The sequence below is a fragment of the Etheostoma cragini genome, chromosome 2, assembly GCF_013103735.1.
Source record: "Etheostoma cragini isolate CJK2018 chromosome 2, CSU_Ecrag_1.0, whole genome shotgun sequence".
Lineage (NCBI taxonomy): Eukaryota > Metazoa > Chordata > Actinopteri > Perciformes > Percidae > Etheostoma > Etheostoma cragini.
This window is the reverse complement of record NC_048408.1, coordinates 18,876,185-18,892,729: the sequence shown is the minus strand read 5'-3', so window position 1 is coordinate 18,892,729 and position 16,545 is coordinate 18,876,185. Positions and strand designations below refer to the sequence as shown.

The 16,545-nt window shown below is 40.4% G+C and overlaps 1 protein-coding gene across 2 annotated transcripts in view; it reads left to right on the top strand.

Moving 5' to 3' along the window:
- The window catches only part of usp43a (ubiquitin specific peptidase 43a), a 96,813-nt gene that overhangs the window by 4,730 nt on the left and 75,538 nt on the right, over positions 1–16,545 (top strand). For both annotated transcript variants that reach the window (XR_004659988.1, XM_034896897.1), the window contains exon 2: positions 4,934–5,092. Coding sequence is in view for 1 of the 2 variants with exons in the window: in XM_034896897.1 (XP_034752788.1) it covers positions 4,934–5,092 (159 nt within the window). In the remaining variant the exon portion in view is untranslated. The remainder of the gene's footprint in view (positions 1–4,933; positions 5,093–16,545) is intronic.

The following is a 16,545-nucleotide window of genomic DNA, read 5'->3' as shown; positions in this document are numbered from 1 at the left end:
GATTGAAGCAGATGGAGTGGGGGGGGCGGGGTGCGGGTAGAAGATTTAGAATAGATATAAGAATTCTGTGTCTGGCCACAGACTGTGGGATCTATGTCGTGAAGTTGGTGGGAAAGTAGTAATTCTTCAAACACTTGAACTCACCCTTATAAAACACAAGCTAAACCACTTACCAAGTACTGTAACAGAGCAACCATATGCTGTTTAGAAGCAGCATGCATTCCCACGACTCAGTGAGCTGCAATCCATTATACCTGCAGCTCTGTGACAAAAGGCAATAAAGAAACCGAGAAGTATGTCTGCTGTATCTGTGTAAGCATGACAATATGAGACCATTTTCCACCAGGTATTTTATCCCTTTTATGATTTATATGCCAAGTCTGAACAACACAGTGTAGGAAGCAGTGGGAAGGAATACATCTACATCTTTAGTATTGTGGAATGTGATACTGGGATCACAGAATCATGGAGGCTGGGGATGACTTTCCTACTTCATCTCAGTGATGGGGAAGCATATATGCTTATACAGCTCTTGATAGTCTGACAGATTCCTGGACTCTCAGTTTTGCACAGTAGTGTATTTACAGCCTCAGATATGAATCCTCAGTGTATCAGTTTCTCAGTTTCAGGTGTAAACCATTCGGAGGAGATTATTTCCATCACCTCTCATCCCTGATTGTCTGTAAATCCCACACTGGGGACATCTACAGGTTCTTTTTCAGTCTTGACTTGCTGGCACACCTTTATCGAAGGATTTCAGAACTTTTCAGTGCTGCAGAGGAAATATAGGTCTTATTCCAAGATGTGGCACTTGTCATCTGTTCTCTGTTGCTCTGGAGGGGAATCCAGTATGAACTAGGCTGACACAAAAAGTAGCAGTAAAGCGTGATTTATAGTTCTGCGAAGGTTCCACGCAGAGCTTTCGCCATAATACATAAGTGGCCTAAAGTTGTGTGTTGGGGTGCACATCTAGCCGACATGTGTGAGTGTGGGGAGTGTGTGGAAGAGCAAGGGAGAAGTAACGATGAACCGCTTCGGAGCAAGCAGTGACTCTAGAGTCACAGTGAGAGAAACAATAGTGTCTCCCCTGTTCCTTCTGACCACGCTAGGACATCTGTAGCAGGAGAAGTTAACCCTCTCCTTGATTTCATGTTATTTATGGAGAACCAGGAAATGAGCAGGTGGGAAATGCAACACCGCCAAGGCACAACCTGCGTTGCTGCGACGTGTTGTTACATTTTTCGAGAGGTGCATGTCAGACTACGGCGTAGGGTCCTGCGTAGTTCCTTGTCTCCATGTATCTATGTACGTAGGCACGACGTAGATTTTACACAGAAGTATAAATTATGCTTAAATTTGGAGGCAGGGGTCGGGGCTACACTGCTAAGAGAGGCTCGCGTGTGGGTTTGAGGCTAATACATCCGTGGTGTGGGGGTGTGTGTGAATGGTTCCTACGTGGTAGAAAATTAAGGTAAAAAGATAATAAAAAGAGAGAAAAAAATAAAAGTTTCCGTTTTGAAGGTTGTGTGTAAGACAGAAAAAGGACCGATGGAACACACAGCGTGAGGGGCAGGAGAGGGAGAGCGAGAGATTGGTATGAGCGGAGACTATTAGTGATGTCTGTCCTGTGTCCAGAGGTGAGCCGGCTGGAAAATGAAACCGCAAATGTTGCAGCAAGTCATGACAGATTCTATCCAGCCTCCTTCCAGCCACACCTGGGGGGGGGGGGGGGGGGGGGGGGGGGGGGGGGGGGGGGGGGGGGGGGGGGCAGTTTCTCTAAGGTCACGCCCTGTCATAATTTGTCAGCATAATTCTCTGTCCATCAACAACAAATCCGTCCAGGCTCGTTTGGCAGGCTGGATTACGAGGAGGTGAGGTGGTGACATGTTTTTTTTAGGGAGAGAGAGAACGTATGCTAATAGTAAATCCCTGGCCTGCCAGCACTCCTGATGCATCATTGTTTACAGAGTAGGAAGATGGATTTGGTGAGGGCACCGGGGGGGTAATGGTGTGAGGTGAAGCAAGGGTAGCAAGCCAGGACCCTAAAACAGACGTGGGTGTGGAAGCAGGGGAATGTTGCCAGAGTGCAGCCCTACTCTGCTGACTGCCGGAGGTCATGGCCCCTGCTGTGGAGACCGCACGTTTATTGCTGTCATTTGTCATTATGTTATCTTTCTTTGTCATGCTTTCTTCATTGTTTGTAGAAATGCTAGTAGTCCTTGATTCTTTAGTTTATATGTGTACATACGTGTGTGTGTGTGTGTGTGTGTGTGTGTGTGTGTGTGTGTGTGTGTGTGTGTGTGTGTGTATATACTGACTGAAATCAGTAAATGAAACAAAGTTTGCTTTAAGCTACAGTGATCTAAGAGGGAAATAACCTGATCCAACCAATTCAGGTCAGGACCAATCAGGGATGGGTGGGTTGAAAATCAGATCCTTGTTCTAGACTGATCAATAGTTCTTACAAAATACTGCCTCAAGTTGACCCTTACGCCCACCTTTATCCTCTCGTCGACGAGCTCTGGAGTGTTTGCTCAACAAACACTTAAGATCTCACCAGAGCTGTGCTCAGGTCAGCTTTGGACACTAGCGTTTACAGAGGAACGCAACATTTCTTCTTTCTAAGTGCCTTTGAGCCTGTGTGGCAATCTGAGAGACAACAGATATTAGAGATTAGCAAAATGACATGACATTTTTAGCTTTGACACACGCATGACACACAAACACACACACACAAACACACAAACACACAAACACACACACACACACACACACACACACACACACAAAGAGGGAGAAAAACAGCACATGAGGCCAGTGGAGGGGTCATCTCCTCATCTTAATGAAGTCACATGCCATCGGGTTTCTGTGCCGAGACTCACCGTAACGTCTAACTGTCTATGCCGTGGTATTTTCACCACTCCGTTTTTGTCAGTAGCTTTGAGAAACTGTGCCACCTCCGTGTTCTCACTTTTCATCTCGGGGCCAGCCAGAACAGTGCCGTCCTTTTTGATAGAAAGAAAACGACTCGCAGGTCTGTTGAAACTCCGCCAGCGTCCCACCCTCACTCCTTTCTTACTCCACCACTCCCTCTCTCCATCTTTCCCTCATCCCTCCATCCCCTGTCAGTGCTTCCTCATTGCAATGAAGCTTATTAGCGGGCTGTCTCCGTCAGGTGGAGGGGGGCCTTCCCTCCCGTGTTTATATTTAGAGACTGGAATACAGCAGGTATAATGTGGTGATTTTTAATGAGGTGTGGTGCAGAGGCTGGATTCTATCAGTCCCACACAGAGAGGGAGAGCGATGGAGAGAAGTAGCCACAGAGTGTAGCTTTAATGCCGTCGTTAGTTTTGCTTGTCATTTTCTTCGTCTGACTCATTAAGTCACAACTCCTTCCTTGTAATTGAATAAGACAGTCTGGCAGTTTTTTCTAGTAACACCTGTCAGGGTTTTGGATATCCGCTGTTTGAGTCATTGTTTGGTATGCAGTGTATGAATGTGTTCGAAGAACAATTTCTTAAAATTGGATAGGACATCACAAATGGACTGATGTGTCTTATTATGTTTACTGATGCAGTTATGCTGCCGGTATAGCAATATCAGTACAGCATTTAAACAACAACAGTTAAGAAAAAAAGTATTAAGTAATTTAATTTGTGATGAGAGATTAAAGTGGGTGTCAGTTTTTGTGATGTTAGTGTAATAATCTTCCCTTTTTTAAGATGCGTCCTCGAATTTTCCTGAATGGAACTTTGACCTTCAGTTTATTTTAAATATAATGGCCTTTCAGGGCCTAACGGGTGTGATGTGTGCGTTTGCTTGGTCATATTATCAATGATCAATATAATCTCATCTCTACATTCTGTGAATAATTTAAAGTAGGTCCTGTGTACTCCGTTGTAGTGTTGAATGTTATCATGTCTTGTCATTATTTTGGATGTTTTTCTTTCATTGATGTATTGAATGTTGTTTTTGGTGATTGTTTTTAATTTAATAATGATGCATGGTAATGTAGAGCTGCACAATCTTTGGGTGGACTCCAGGAAGAATAGCTGTGCCTATGGTCCCAGCTAATAGAAATCCCAATAAATCAAATCAAATCAACAATATGTTTTAGAACTTACAACAAGGTAAGGTAAACATAACCACTCAAAACAAGTGGCTCAGCTTTACTAATTTGATGAAATAAAACGGTAAAAGAATATGTATGCAATTAAACATCTGCTAGTTAATGTGTTGGTTAGGTAAAATCAGATAATTGCCTTAGTCATTTTTCAAGCAAACATGCCAAATATGCCAAACCGCTGGTTCCAATTTGTTGAATATGGGGATTTGATGCTTTTCCTTGTCATACATGATGGTACATTCAATATCTTTGGGTTTTAGACTGTCGGTCAAATAGAACGACTCCTGAAGATTGCATCTTAGGCTGTGGGAAATGATAATAGGCACTTTTTAATGTTTTTTGAAATTATTTAGAGATCAACAGATAAATCGATTATCCAAGAAAGTAATCATTTTTATATCTCTTTCTGAAAATACAGTGAGCGTTGTTGAAATGTTTTTTGGAGGATGGCTTAATGTGCTGCATACGTCTTCCGTCGTATAATTTATATTCTTCAAAAAGTTCCCATTGTTTGTTCAACGTCCAAAACAAAATTGTGAATGACTTTAATACATGATCTTATCATAGCCAAGTAATGCATGGCAGATGATCTTAAAAGAGTTTGCATTAATTGATTATAAGAGAGAGATGTGTCCCTGCTTTTTTCAATGTCTCTCCTGAGTGCTCCAAGCAGAACCAACTCTAACTTACATGAGTTGTATGAGTTCCTGTGTTCAATGTGATCCATGCTTCATTTTGTCAGGAATGTTGTCAGCATTTAAAGACTTGAATATCACCCATTAATTGTTATGTTTCTCCTCTCCTCAGAGCATAGTGGCCAAGTATGGCACTCAGTTTCGGGGAAACTCTCAGCACGATGCCCTTGAGTTCCTCCTTTGGCTTTTGGACAGCGTTCATGAAGATGCTACTCTCAGCCCTAACAACAACAACACTAACAGCAGCAGCAAGACCAAAGCCAACGCTAAGGTGAGTGCACATCATCAACTAGAAGCCGCAGTCTCTTCAACTGTGAGCCAGGCTCTTTTACTGCTGTTGCCTTGATGTGGCTGGAAAAAATGCTGAATGTGAAATGTGTTACTACTACCTCTTTCACACCAATGACCAGGGTTGAGTGGTTGTCTGACCCGTGTTTAACCCCTTTATTTTCATATTTATTTTTGTCAATTCAGACCAAGCCTGTCAAAACGAGTTGATGAACACACTAAACTGCCAACTGTAGATGTATGTCTCAGGCATGCGAGAGAGAGTGAGAGAGAGCTAATTATTTTTTTATTTTTGAAATGTACCATGTGGTTACATTCTAAAGCCCGGTAAAATCGAATCTACTTGTTATTTTTTTGTGGCAACCTCTGACAATTGCATTACGACTTGGCACCCACATTTTCAACCAATGACATAATTTTTTCCTCCCTAGTTGTTAACGACCCTGTTCGTGTGCCGTTCATGTTGATGATGTGCTTGATTTGATTTTCATATAACAAGTTGTAGCTGCATGCATTCTAATCACATGTATTTATGCCTATATCTCCTTCTGTCTCAAACACACACACACACACACACACACACACACACACACACACACACACACACTTGCTTAGTAGTGCAGCAAAAAACAGCGTTACCAGAGTAATAACCCACCTTTTCAGCAGCAGTACTGAACTATCTGAGGATATTGGCTCTAAGATGTCTATTGTAACTTACGTTATTAGTGTTTTCAGTTTAATTTTGGCAGGTAACAAGAGCTTGTTCCTTGCCTGCTAACAAAGCCAGCCTCTTACTTAACTTGTCTGTCTCTTAATGGGCTCAGGGAGACAAAAGCAAAGATGATGCTGCCCCGTACAAGTTTGTGACATTCTCCCCCCATGTTGGAGACGAGTCAGTGCTGACTGTCATTCCCGTTTCTCATCAAATGTGAGCAGGTTACGGACACAATTTAACCGAATCCGTGAGCCGTCCCAGACTCCATAGTCTCCTCAAACATATTTTGTTTACTTTGTGAGATATATAAAGATGACTTCTAAGAGCTGCGATCAGCCAATAAGAACGTGGGAAGAAACCAAGAGGAATATGTTTGATATTCTTCACAGTTTGATCTTCCGAGCAGTCTCTTCTTCACATTCAGTTTTTTTTCTGTCTTTTTGTTACTGCATTTTCACAGGCGGCAAAAGACACAAATCTTCTGCTCCATCTGACCTGTTCACAATGCATGAAAACCGCTCACATTTGCTTTTGTAGACAGCATAGTGCCATAATGATCTAAGCCCAGGTGCAGAATCATGTGGCATGTAACACTAAGGCCATTGTTTAATTGGAGCAGTGCATTAGTTTGGTATACAGTTGTATGATGCAATCCCTACCTCACTATGGCTGATGTAATCATTGCTCCACTCTATGGTCATTCTTGTAAAATGATGACAAAAGCATTTCATTGCTTGTTTGATTCTAGTCAAAGAAATTACTTCACTCATGTTAACAAAAGAATACTATTATCAGAAGTAGTCTTGTCTTTTCAGTACCAGTAAACCCCACATAATGGAGCGCCATGTGGAGCTGGTTCTGTGAAGAGTCATCGTTGCAGCGCTCTGAGTGCCATTGTGTAGTTAAGCTGAAACCCACTGAGCCCTGGTCTGAATTGATCCTTTGTATGCATTGACTCTTGTTCTGTGAGATGTAAAAGGAGAAGCTGTTGAAGTAGCAGGCATCTGAACACTCTTTCTCTCTCTCTCTGTCTGTCTGTCTGTCTGTCTGTCTGTGTCTCTCTCTCTCTCTCTCTCTCTCTCTCTCTCTCTCTCTCTCTCTCTCCCCCTCTCTCTCTTTCTGAGTGTTGTCTCTGATGTGGGACATTGACATTGCAACCTTGCGATTGCAAGGCACTGCGTGCGGACTGGACGTGATGCAGTGAGAAGGAATGAAGGGCACATCACTGAGTTGATGACTTTTAATCAAGACTAGAGTTGCCGAGCACCAAAATGGCAGTAAACTTGTATTTGGTGTGCCACTTTGTAGAATTTGACCGAATGGGATTGAAATGCATTTCTCTGAAAGTCACATAGACCTAAACAAATACACATTAATAAAACAGCAATACATAACAGGAGATTTTTGACCATATGTCAATCAAATGCTTTCAGACAGACCCCTTACTGGCTTCCTGGTTATATACAACACAAAACACAGATTTTAAGTTGAAACTGTGAAGTTGTAAGCACTTCAGGGGCCATCAACAAATAGTGACTATGAACAAGTAGTAAAATAATCACAATCTGCCCCAGTTTATCCATTTTATGTGTTGTCTCTGACACCATACAGCTTTGAAAATGGGTAGGGCGATGGATTATTTTACTGCATATTAATAATATCCTGTAGTTTTATATTTGCTAGCACATATTATTGTTGACATACACTTGATTACCAGCAAAAACGTAAAAAAAAAAGTATAGGAAACAGACCATATGTTATCAGATCATGTTTTACTGAATTTCATTATGTGCCAAGTGACATTCAGCTCCATTAGTGATTGTCGTCTTAATGCAGTTTTGAAGGAGTAGTAGGAATAGTTCCACACATTTGATTTCTTTGACCTTTCATCCCGTATCCCGAGTATCATCCCGTTTCTCCGAGTCGACCTAGAGGTTGGCGGCAGCGCTGCTTGATCTGCCTCCACTCTGGGCCTCTGTGCACTGCCAGTTGACGACCTCCAGTCCTGTCAGTAAATGAATACTGTTGTGAGCTGAACTGTCGCAGCGCTGCCACCCAATGCCCAGCTCCCCCGCTCTGACAGCAGTGCTAATAGAGACAGCCTTTATGCCACATAAACAGCTTACAGCTGTGGCTTTCAATAGGCTGCCAGGGAATCATGGTATCATAAAGTCAGCTTTCCCCTTCTGCTGCCATGAGGCCAAGAAGAAGAAAATCCTTGGCTTTTTCACACCAGGGGGGGAACATGTCGGATTTAAAAAAAGAAAAAAAAAAAAAAAATCATTGTCCCCCTTTCTGTAAATTGATTTTGTTCATGTAGCACAGTGAACTCATGCTTATGCTGCTGATGTAGTGTGAAAACTGGAGATGACATGCTCCTCTTTTGGTTTTTATGTACAAAACATCTCCAAGAAACATAAACTAATATGCACATAATACTTTTACACACACTTAAACTGGCATAGTCCCCAGTGTGGTTTTATATGCTTTATTAATAAACCATAGAATTACATTTAGATTACATTGAATAATTACCAAATAAAAGTTAAGTGTCAGTCTAACCTTTCCATCTACACACGTTTCCTCTCTTTGTTTCTCTCTCTCTCCTCTCTCTCTCTCTCTCTCTCTCTCTCTCTCTCTCAATTCATGGGGCTTTATTGGCTAGAAAGCTTCAATAACAATGTTGCCAAAGCATCAGACAGAACACAATACAGTGGTATACGTACATTAACACAATAATAGGATGGGTTTATCATTGTATAAATCTGTTTGTTTGGCAAATATAAAAACAAAAGTTATTAAGCAGTATGAAACAAAGTATATTCTAATAAAAATGTAAAAATAGTAAAATGTAACAATAGATATAAATATGTACAGATATTTAAAACTGGGGTCGTTTGTGTGTGCGTGTTACAGTGTCCCTCTCTCTTTTTCTCTCATATATGATTTCATTCTCTCATAATTTTTTTTTATAAGCCATACAAAGTCTGACCTGTGTCTAACCCAGATATTGAAGGAGGGTTGCCTGATGTGTGTTGAGCCATGTGTATGACCTGGGGAAGGGGGTATTAGAGAAGAAATGTTACAACATTTAGCTTCAGGAACCTCTTGAAAATAATGAAGGATCCCTCACTCTTACACATGTTTTCTTTCTTTTAAAATGCATCAAAAGTATCTTTTAGTTGTTTGCCAAAAAATACTTGCTGTCAATGTTGGTTCACTTAAAACCATGTAAAGGATACAATGAATAAGGATAGAAAGAGGACTATAGCTCCTTCCACAGAACGTTTACAAGTCAGATAATTATTGAAGTCAGGTGGCAGATAGGACTGTCAGACAACAAGATGGAGTGGTGGCTGAGTTGAGCCGTTAAAGAAGAGGGAGGCTTGAAAGTGACTTTGATTGCTTTGTCTGTTACCGGAGCCTTGAAAACAGGGATACAGGATTATGCTGAGCTGACAGAAACATAACAGTATCAACATTGTCCCTGTCCCCCAGTCCTGCTGTCCTCTTCACTTGCCCACACAGAGTTCAGATCATGCAGAGTCCTGTATTTTTGCATCGACTTAACTAAGGTTGCATGTGTGACTAAAACATTAGATTTTGAAATGCGTGTACGTCCTTTATTTGATGACATTGTCAATAAACTGCACTCTCCGTTTTATCAAGTGTATTATTTCCTAGGCTGCTTTTTTAGTTTCTAGACATATCAGTTCTTCAGTTTTTTTAACTATATCAGTGGCCTGTTTGATGGAGTTTAACAACAGCACGCCTGTCAAATAAATTGTCTGCTAACAGCAGCCCTCTTAACATATTTATCCTTACAACCTGCCAATTACCTATGTCTCTGTCACATTTTTGACAGCTTCCCAATGTTGTGACATTTTTTTTGGTCTCATTATTCCTGTTGTGAATTATTCTCTGGAGGTGTGAACAGGTGTAAGGAGTTCCTCTTAAAACAAGTACATATTCTTGGTTGTGTTTACTGTTTTACTCTGCTCACAGCTTTATATTGATTGTCGGGATAAGAGAGAAAACATATGTTGTCTGCATATGCTGTTTTCTGGTGAAGACAGATGTGGACAGATCTGTGAGGGACACATTTCTCTATTGAGAGGATATGGACACATCTGAATATTGATTTAGGAAATGTGTCTCTGTAGCTAAAATCTGGTGAACAGGACACTATAAATCGTGCAGACCCATGCAAGTGTCAAAATGAATGTGTTGAACAGCCCTCTGTGAGCCTGAACAAGGTAGTGGTTTAGAGAATGGATGCATGGATTTATTTATTGATTTACTTGGATTCCCATTAGACTCAAAAAGGCAGCTCATCTCCCTTCACACAAATTAACATGTATGTGAATTGAGATGGACAAACCTGAGTAAACTGGTAAATCAGTGCACAAACTAATGTATGCTGTAATACATCATGGATCTGTTTACCTTTGCAAAAAAAACTTGTGCAGCACACCTGTTGTGACCAGTCTAGCAGCTTCACCCAAGTAACATTACATAACACAGGACTGTGAACACACACGGAGGCAGCTCAGTAATGTTAATCCTCCTTCCAATGGGACCTCGCCAAACTTGCTTGGTTTCCCTCTCGCCTCACTGGCACCACATCAGCAGCATTCCTAACCGGCTAACAAAAGCAACCTGACCCACAGTGAAATCTTTGTGCACAATCACTTCTCAAATCCTCTTTCTTTTCTTCCTGTCAGCAATGGACAAACAGTGTGACGATAGCTATTTAGATTCATAAGAAAATCATAGTTTTTTTTTTAGCAAGCGCTGAAAAGATCAAATTAATATTTGTAATGGCTCACATGTTGCCAAACTAGCAGCTTTTGTCTTAAAAGAGGTAGGTGTAGCTGAAGCTATAAGTGACAGGCTTTTTCTTGACCCAGTGTTGCCACTGCATATGAGCCAGGCTGATTATATGATGTTAAAGGTCAAAAATACTCTCAGAACTGGTACAATATATTCTTCCCTTAGGCCCATAGACTGTGAAAAAGAAAATGGACAGCGCTTTCAGGTGTGGAGAGTAAAGCCAATGTGGAAGTTCCTTAAAACATCATGTTATCTCATTTCAATCTGGGAGCAATTTGACTGGTTGCAAAATGAAGTAGCCTTGTATAGAAGTATATGAGCTAATGACCCTATTGCTCACTTGTATCATTATCTTTATCTTTTTCCCAACAAGTTTATGGTCTCAATTGCTAGTTTCAAGTCTTCTTCAATACAGCATGACGTTCATTTAGTAAATAATGGTCAAGTTAAAAGTTTGGTAGTACCTTGCCAACCAAGCTAGCTAGTTGGCGCTAGCAATAGCTGGTAACTTAAGGAAAGGTTTGCCAATATTCTGTACTGCCGTACATGCAGATGCATGGTGCCTGTGCCCAGAGGTCTGCGTTGACCTACTGGAAAAACTATCCTGATGTTGTTGGTGAGAAAACTAATGGCTCAACCAACAAACTTAAGTGAGTTCACTTAAGCTGACTTCAGAGAGTGGCATAAATATCCCATTGTTCATTGAGTGAGCACGTTGAGCACAGTTACATTTTTCCTCAGGCCCTCCATAAGTGGAATTTAGAGCAAAAACATTTAAATTCTCATCCGTCCCAAGGTCTGTCAGTGCACGCATTCACCAGTGCCAAAGCATTATGTATGCATTATTCCATTTTAAATGTCGATAGTGGTCGGCCTCTCTGTCCCAGGAGGGTTGACTGTGGAGGGAGGGAGAGGAAAAAATGTTGACATGTCCTTTGCAGTGGCTATACTGTAGAATAGTGTGCAACTATTTAATATTACTATTGCTAATATTACATTAATATTATATTTTAATGTAACGTCCGTTACATTCAAGCCCTTGCCAAATAAGTTGATACAAAGCTGATTATGCCTATCAGCTCCACAAAAGTCTCTGTATTTCTCATTATAGCTTTGTTCACTAAATGGTGTAGTCCGATGAAATACACGCACAGAAACTCCAGTGATGGGTTTTACGTCAGCGCTGAGAAAGGTCGGCAGCAGTGTTCAGCTCAGGAAACGAAGAGGACATAAAAATTACAAAAGTATGATCACTTCTAAAGAATCCGTGTTTTTTTTTATTCCAACCTCTGTGTTCTCCTTGATTTGATGGGATAAACGCTACTAGCAACTGCATGGAAGAGGGGTGGGGGTGGTGCACGATCGCCGAAGGCTTGCGCCACATGGATGCGCTGGCAGTGTTGTCATTACTTACAATTCCTCAGGGGGCCGATAGATACTATGCACCATAGCTAACAAACCTCTTAAACAACTATAAAACTGTAACTCAAAGTAACTTCTTGCTGTCAGAGTCATACAGTAACAGAAAGAAAATTCAAATGTTCTATAAATATTTCAAGTTTAATAAGCAATTAAAACAACTTCCTCACTTTCCCCAGAGCATAGTTGTTGAGAGCGTCAAGAAGCAGCTGTTAAAATTTAACACATAGAGCAGACCACTTTAAAAACAGCTTTGAACTCACTCAGAACTTAGAACTTGCAACTAAACTTCATTTCATAGAAAGGCTGATTACAGACTAAGTCTAAGTCTGGGTTGATAGTTAATTGGTCACAAGTTGAATTGAAATAAAACCTCATTCCTCTTTTGCTTCACCTAGGACAACATAATAGATGACGTCACATAAGTTTGTCCTTAATTTCTAAACACAACCTCTCCCCACACAGATACTACTATATCTGGAGCAATAGAGACATTGTATATTATACAAGCACAAATCTTTATTTTTTAGAAAACTGGTTTGACCATGGATTTTTCCTGGTTATTCAACTCCTTAAAGGAGAATTCTGGTCGATTTCAACATGTGGCGCTGTTTGTAAATTTGGAGTGCTGTCAGTAGAGAAGAGTAGAACCAAAAAAAGTCGGTGCTACCTACACCGTGACATCCTCCTGCTAGCGTTAGCATTCAGTTAGCGTTCAGCTGAAGTTAGTTCTGGTGTTGAGATGGCAGTTAGAGTGCTTAGGGACAGTCTACAAAACTACAATACAGAAAATGTTTAGGCTACACATTTAATGATTAAATAAGGTAGTGTCTCCAAACTTACCTCAATTATAACTTGTCTCCTGCTAGTTGTATTACAGCACTTACTTAAAAAAAATAAGAATATGCTGATTTCTGACTTTACTTCATAATTAATTTGATACTGTTACTCACTAAATTTCATATTCATAAGTCTAAATTTGACAACCACCAACCATCTTTTTTATATTTTGAAAATAAACTCGTTAAAACCCTTAATCTATGTACTCACTATAAGATCTTCATGAATTGATAAATTAGTTATTTAATTGCAATCCTCCTGGCATAATTTTTACCTTTGTGTTTTTTTTTTTTATGTTCCGAATGCCTGTCTTTGAACATTGTATAAATAAAGGCATTTTAAAAGTAAAATAAAAAAACGGCAGAAAAATTCTAACATTCTAATTCTTTTACGACACATTGTGAGGCTTCCCAGATGCCGGGTGAAAATAAATGACTGATAGAGGGGAAGCGCGACCACCGGACACTATTTCCTGTCCTCCCCCCGATGTTTTTGTCACATCCAGGTAAAGTTGTTCTGTGGTGAAGCTCTTCAGTTGCCGTCTGGTCGCCTACACCCTTCACCGCTCTGGCCCCTTCTCTCCTCCTGCTCTCAATCTCACACACATCAAAGCAGCGTAACCCCTAACCCGCACTCAACCAGCAACCCCATTTTAACTACAAGTGACATTTCAGAAATGCCACAAATTCCTGCTGACAGAGTTGAAGAACCAGGTTCTTAATAAAGACATCTTTTTTTTGTGTGACATGTGTTTCTTTTTGATGTGTTTCTCAAAGAGGGCTACTGTTGCAATGTTAGGAAAATGTTTGATGTTGGAAATGGAATCTTAAAACATGTTGCTACTGTGATTGTCTCTAGGCCCTCACAACACTAATCCGTATGTCAGCACGTATTACCTGACTATTGTAAGTTAGTTGTACAATGTCAATTTTAAGGATGATTCTGAGAGTTTCTATTTTTCATCAGTGTGAAACAGTCTGGACAATGTGGACAAGGTCAGCTAATTTGTCCGTGCTGTCTTTTCCTTCCTAATAATACATGCACAGGAGGAGGGAGAAAGACTTTTTTTGTTTTGTTTAATATTTTTCAACATATATTTCTGAATTCTATTTCTGGGCACGGCTTCATCCATAATTCAGCCTGTTCAAATGTCTTTTTTAAGCCTCTTTCTTGACGTTATGTCTCAATCTATCAGCTAGTGAGGGTTGAATGACTGAGTAGGCCTTCTCATCCCCTGTCACTCCCACTCTGCTGCAACCCTGTTAGACTTCTGCAGAAATGAAATTTGGATTCTCTGATAGGGTTAGTGCTGCTGTGTGTTTTGAGATGACACAAAGTTGTTAACTTTGCTGTGAAGTAGGTTGCGCAGCGCTTTGGTATTCCTTTGTGTCAGCTCTGAATGGATGCCATCTACACACTGCCTAAATGCTTGTGAAAAAGCTGCTGATTGCTTGGAAATGTGGGAATTGAGACATTCCTGATTATCCTTGATATAAGTCTCCAAACATCTTAGATATAAGATATAAGATGGTATATCTTATGATGATATAAGATTGACAGAGGTCAAGGATGGTGACAGAGCGTAAGAGGGAGGGCGAGGGAGGGTTGGCCGTCTTTGGTCTGATGACGCACATGTTTTGTCCATAAAAAAGAAAAAGAAGAAGCTTGAAATCAATGCAGGATTGTCTTATTTTATTTTTTATTCCATGCATTTTTCTTCATTTTCAAAACATGGCGCCTACATTACACACAGTGCAACTCGACTGCCGACAGTTTGGTTATATTTTCGGATCATAGACTGTGTAAGATAGGTTCGGATGTGTTATGCTATTAGTGATTAATATAGCCCAGAGCCACTAGCCTCAAACAGAGTTGAGGAGCAGCTACAGAGTTCTTATAAACTCATTAATTTCTATCTCTAAAACCCCAGATTTGCAAACTTGTAGTCTTCAGCTCCAATTGATGCTGAAATAAGAGAAGGTAATTTGTACATATTTCGCCAACTCCCTCCGGAGCCACAACATGCTTACATTTTTTTTTTTTTTTTTTTGCACATATGCAGTACTCTCTCAAAACATGTAAACCGACTTTGATGTAAAAAACTAAGTTAATAGCTTGGAGAAATCTGCAATCAGGTGTTGTGGATTACAGTTGAGCATGTTTATGAAGTTTAAATGTTTTAAGATAAAACTAGATTTTAGTTTTATTTCATAAACTGATCTTGGTCATATTTGATGAAGCAAGGTTCCCTTTCCTTCTCTCTTCCCTGAGTTTTGGTAGCTGTTTCATGGAAACATTATCTCAAAAGTCCTCATTGATCAAGATGTTTGTGCTTTTAATTGATTTGGTTGTCTCTAAGATTTCTTCCTTGTATTTTTATTGAAGTAGTTTTACGGTTCTGGGGTATTCATGATTATCAGTACAATGAGATATTTCAATATCTGTGAGCTTGAAGTCTATTTAAGGTGGTCAGATAATGTTTTCTTTGCCCTGATCTTTAAGCTTTTAGGTTTTAAATATCTTTGAACGTGTTCAGCACATTTTTGACAAGTCTGTCCAAACGTTAAATAATATATAAATAACGTGGTTAATAACAGCTTGTAGACAGGATGTTGACTCTTTTCTTGTAGTTTGACTAATGCCAAGTATAAAGTATTTTGCTGTTCCAGCAACTTATGAAACAAAGAAATCGTTACAAAATCCGGGATTGCTCAGTTGCTGCCGAAAATCGGATTTCAATCATTTAGGCCAGATATCCGTTGCCTTGGGCTTCCTTTGTGTTGGCATTTTGAACTCTGGTAGATTTATGAGGACTACAGTTAACCTTTCCTCAGATCTCTGCAGGGTAAATCCAGACAGCTAGCTAGACTATCTGTTCAATCTGAGTTTTCTCTTGCACGACTAAAACAACTTTAAACATGCACACGTTCCACAAAAACAAGTTTCTTCCGAGCCTTTTTTGCAGCGGCTCCGCGTCTTACCTCCGGTGCTTAGGTGACAAATTGTGATTGGTTTAAAGAAATCCCTATGAGCCAGAGCACGTTTTCCTCTAATCCCCGAATACAATGTGGTGCAGCCAGACTCTTCTCCAGCGCGCTTTGGAGGAGGGTCTGGTAAAGCGAGACTAGTCCTCAGCTAACTTTAAGTTGGTCATTTATCTCTTAGAAGACAGTCAGAACATTCAATGAAGGCAGGAGGTAGAAGATCCAACAAGCGTAGTATGGACAATCCAGAATGTTCCAGAAACTGCTTGACAGTCTATTTAAAGACTATTTCAAGCTAGAGTACATGACGTCAAAGAAAATGGGCCTGATTGTTACTGTTCCCCAAATGCACTTATCAGGTTCAGTGTAAGCTAAAATATTATTTCCCTGCTTATAAAAAGAAACGTGAATTAAAACAAAACCATTGCACAGATTGAAAACCATTGTCAAGAGAATGGCTGCTAAAGATCTGGATAGACCTGTTTGGCCCTGCAATAGAAAATCACAGAAACCATGTAGGACGTTTCTAGGCAGATTACTAAGTAACATAAGACGCAAGTAGAAAACAGAGTAGTCAAAGTTCTGAAATAGGTACCCTCCCAGACCAAGCCATGGAGCGGCCCTACAGAGGAGCACTGTGGCTGA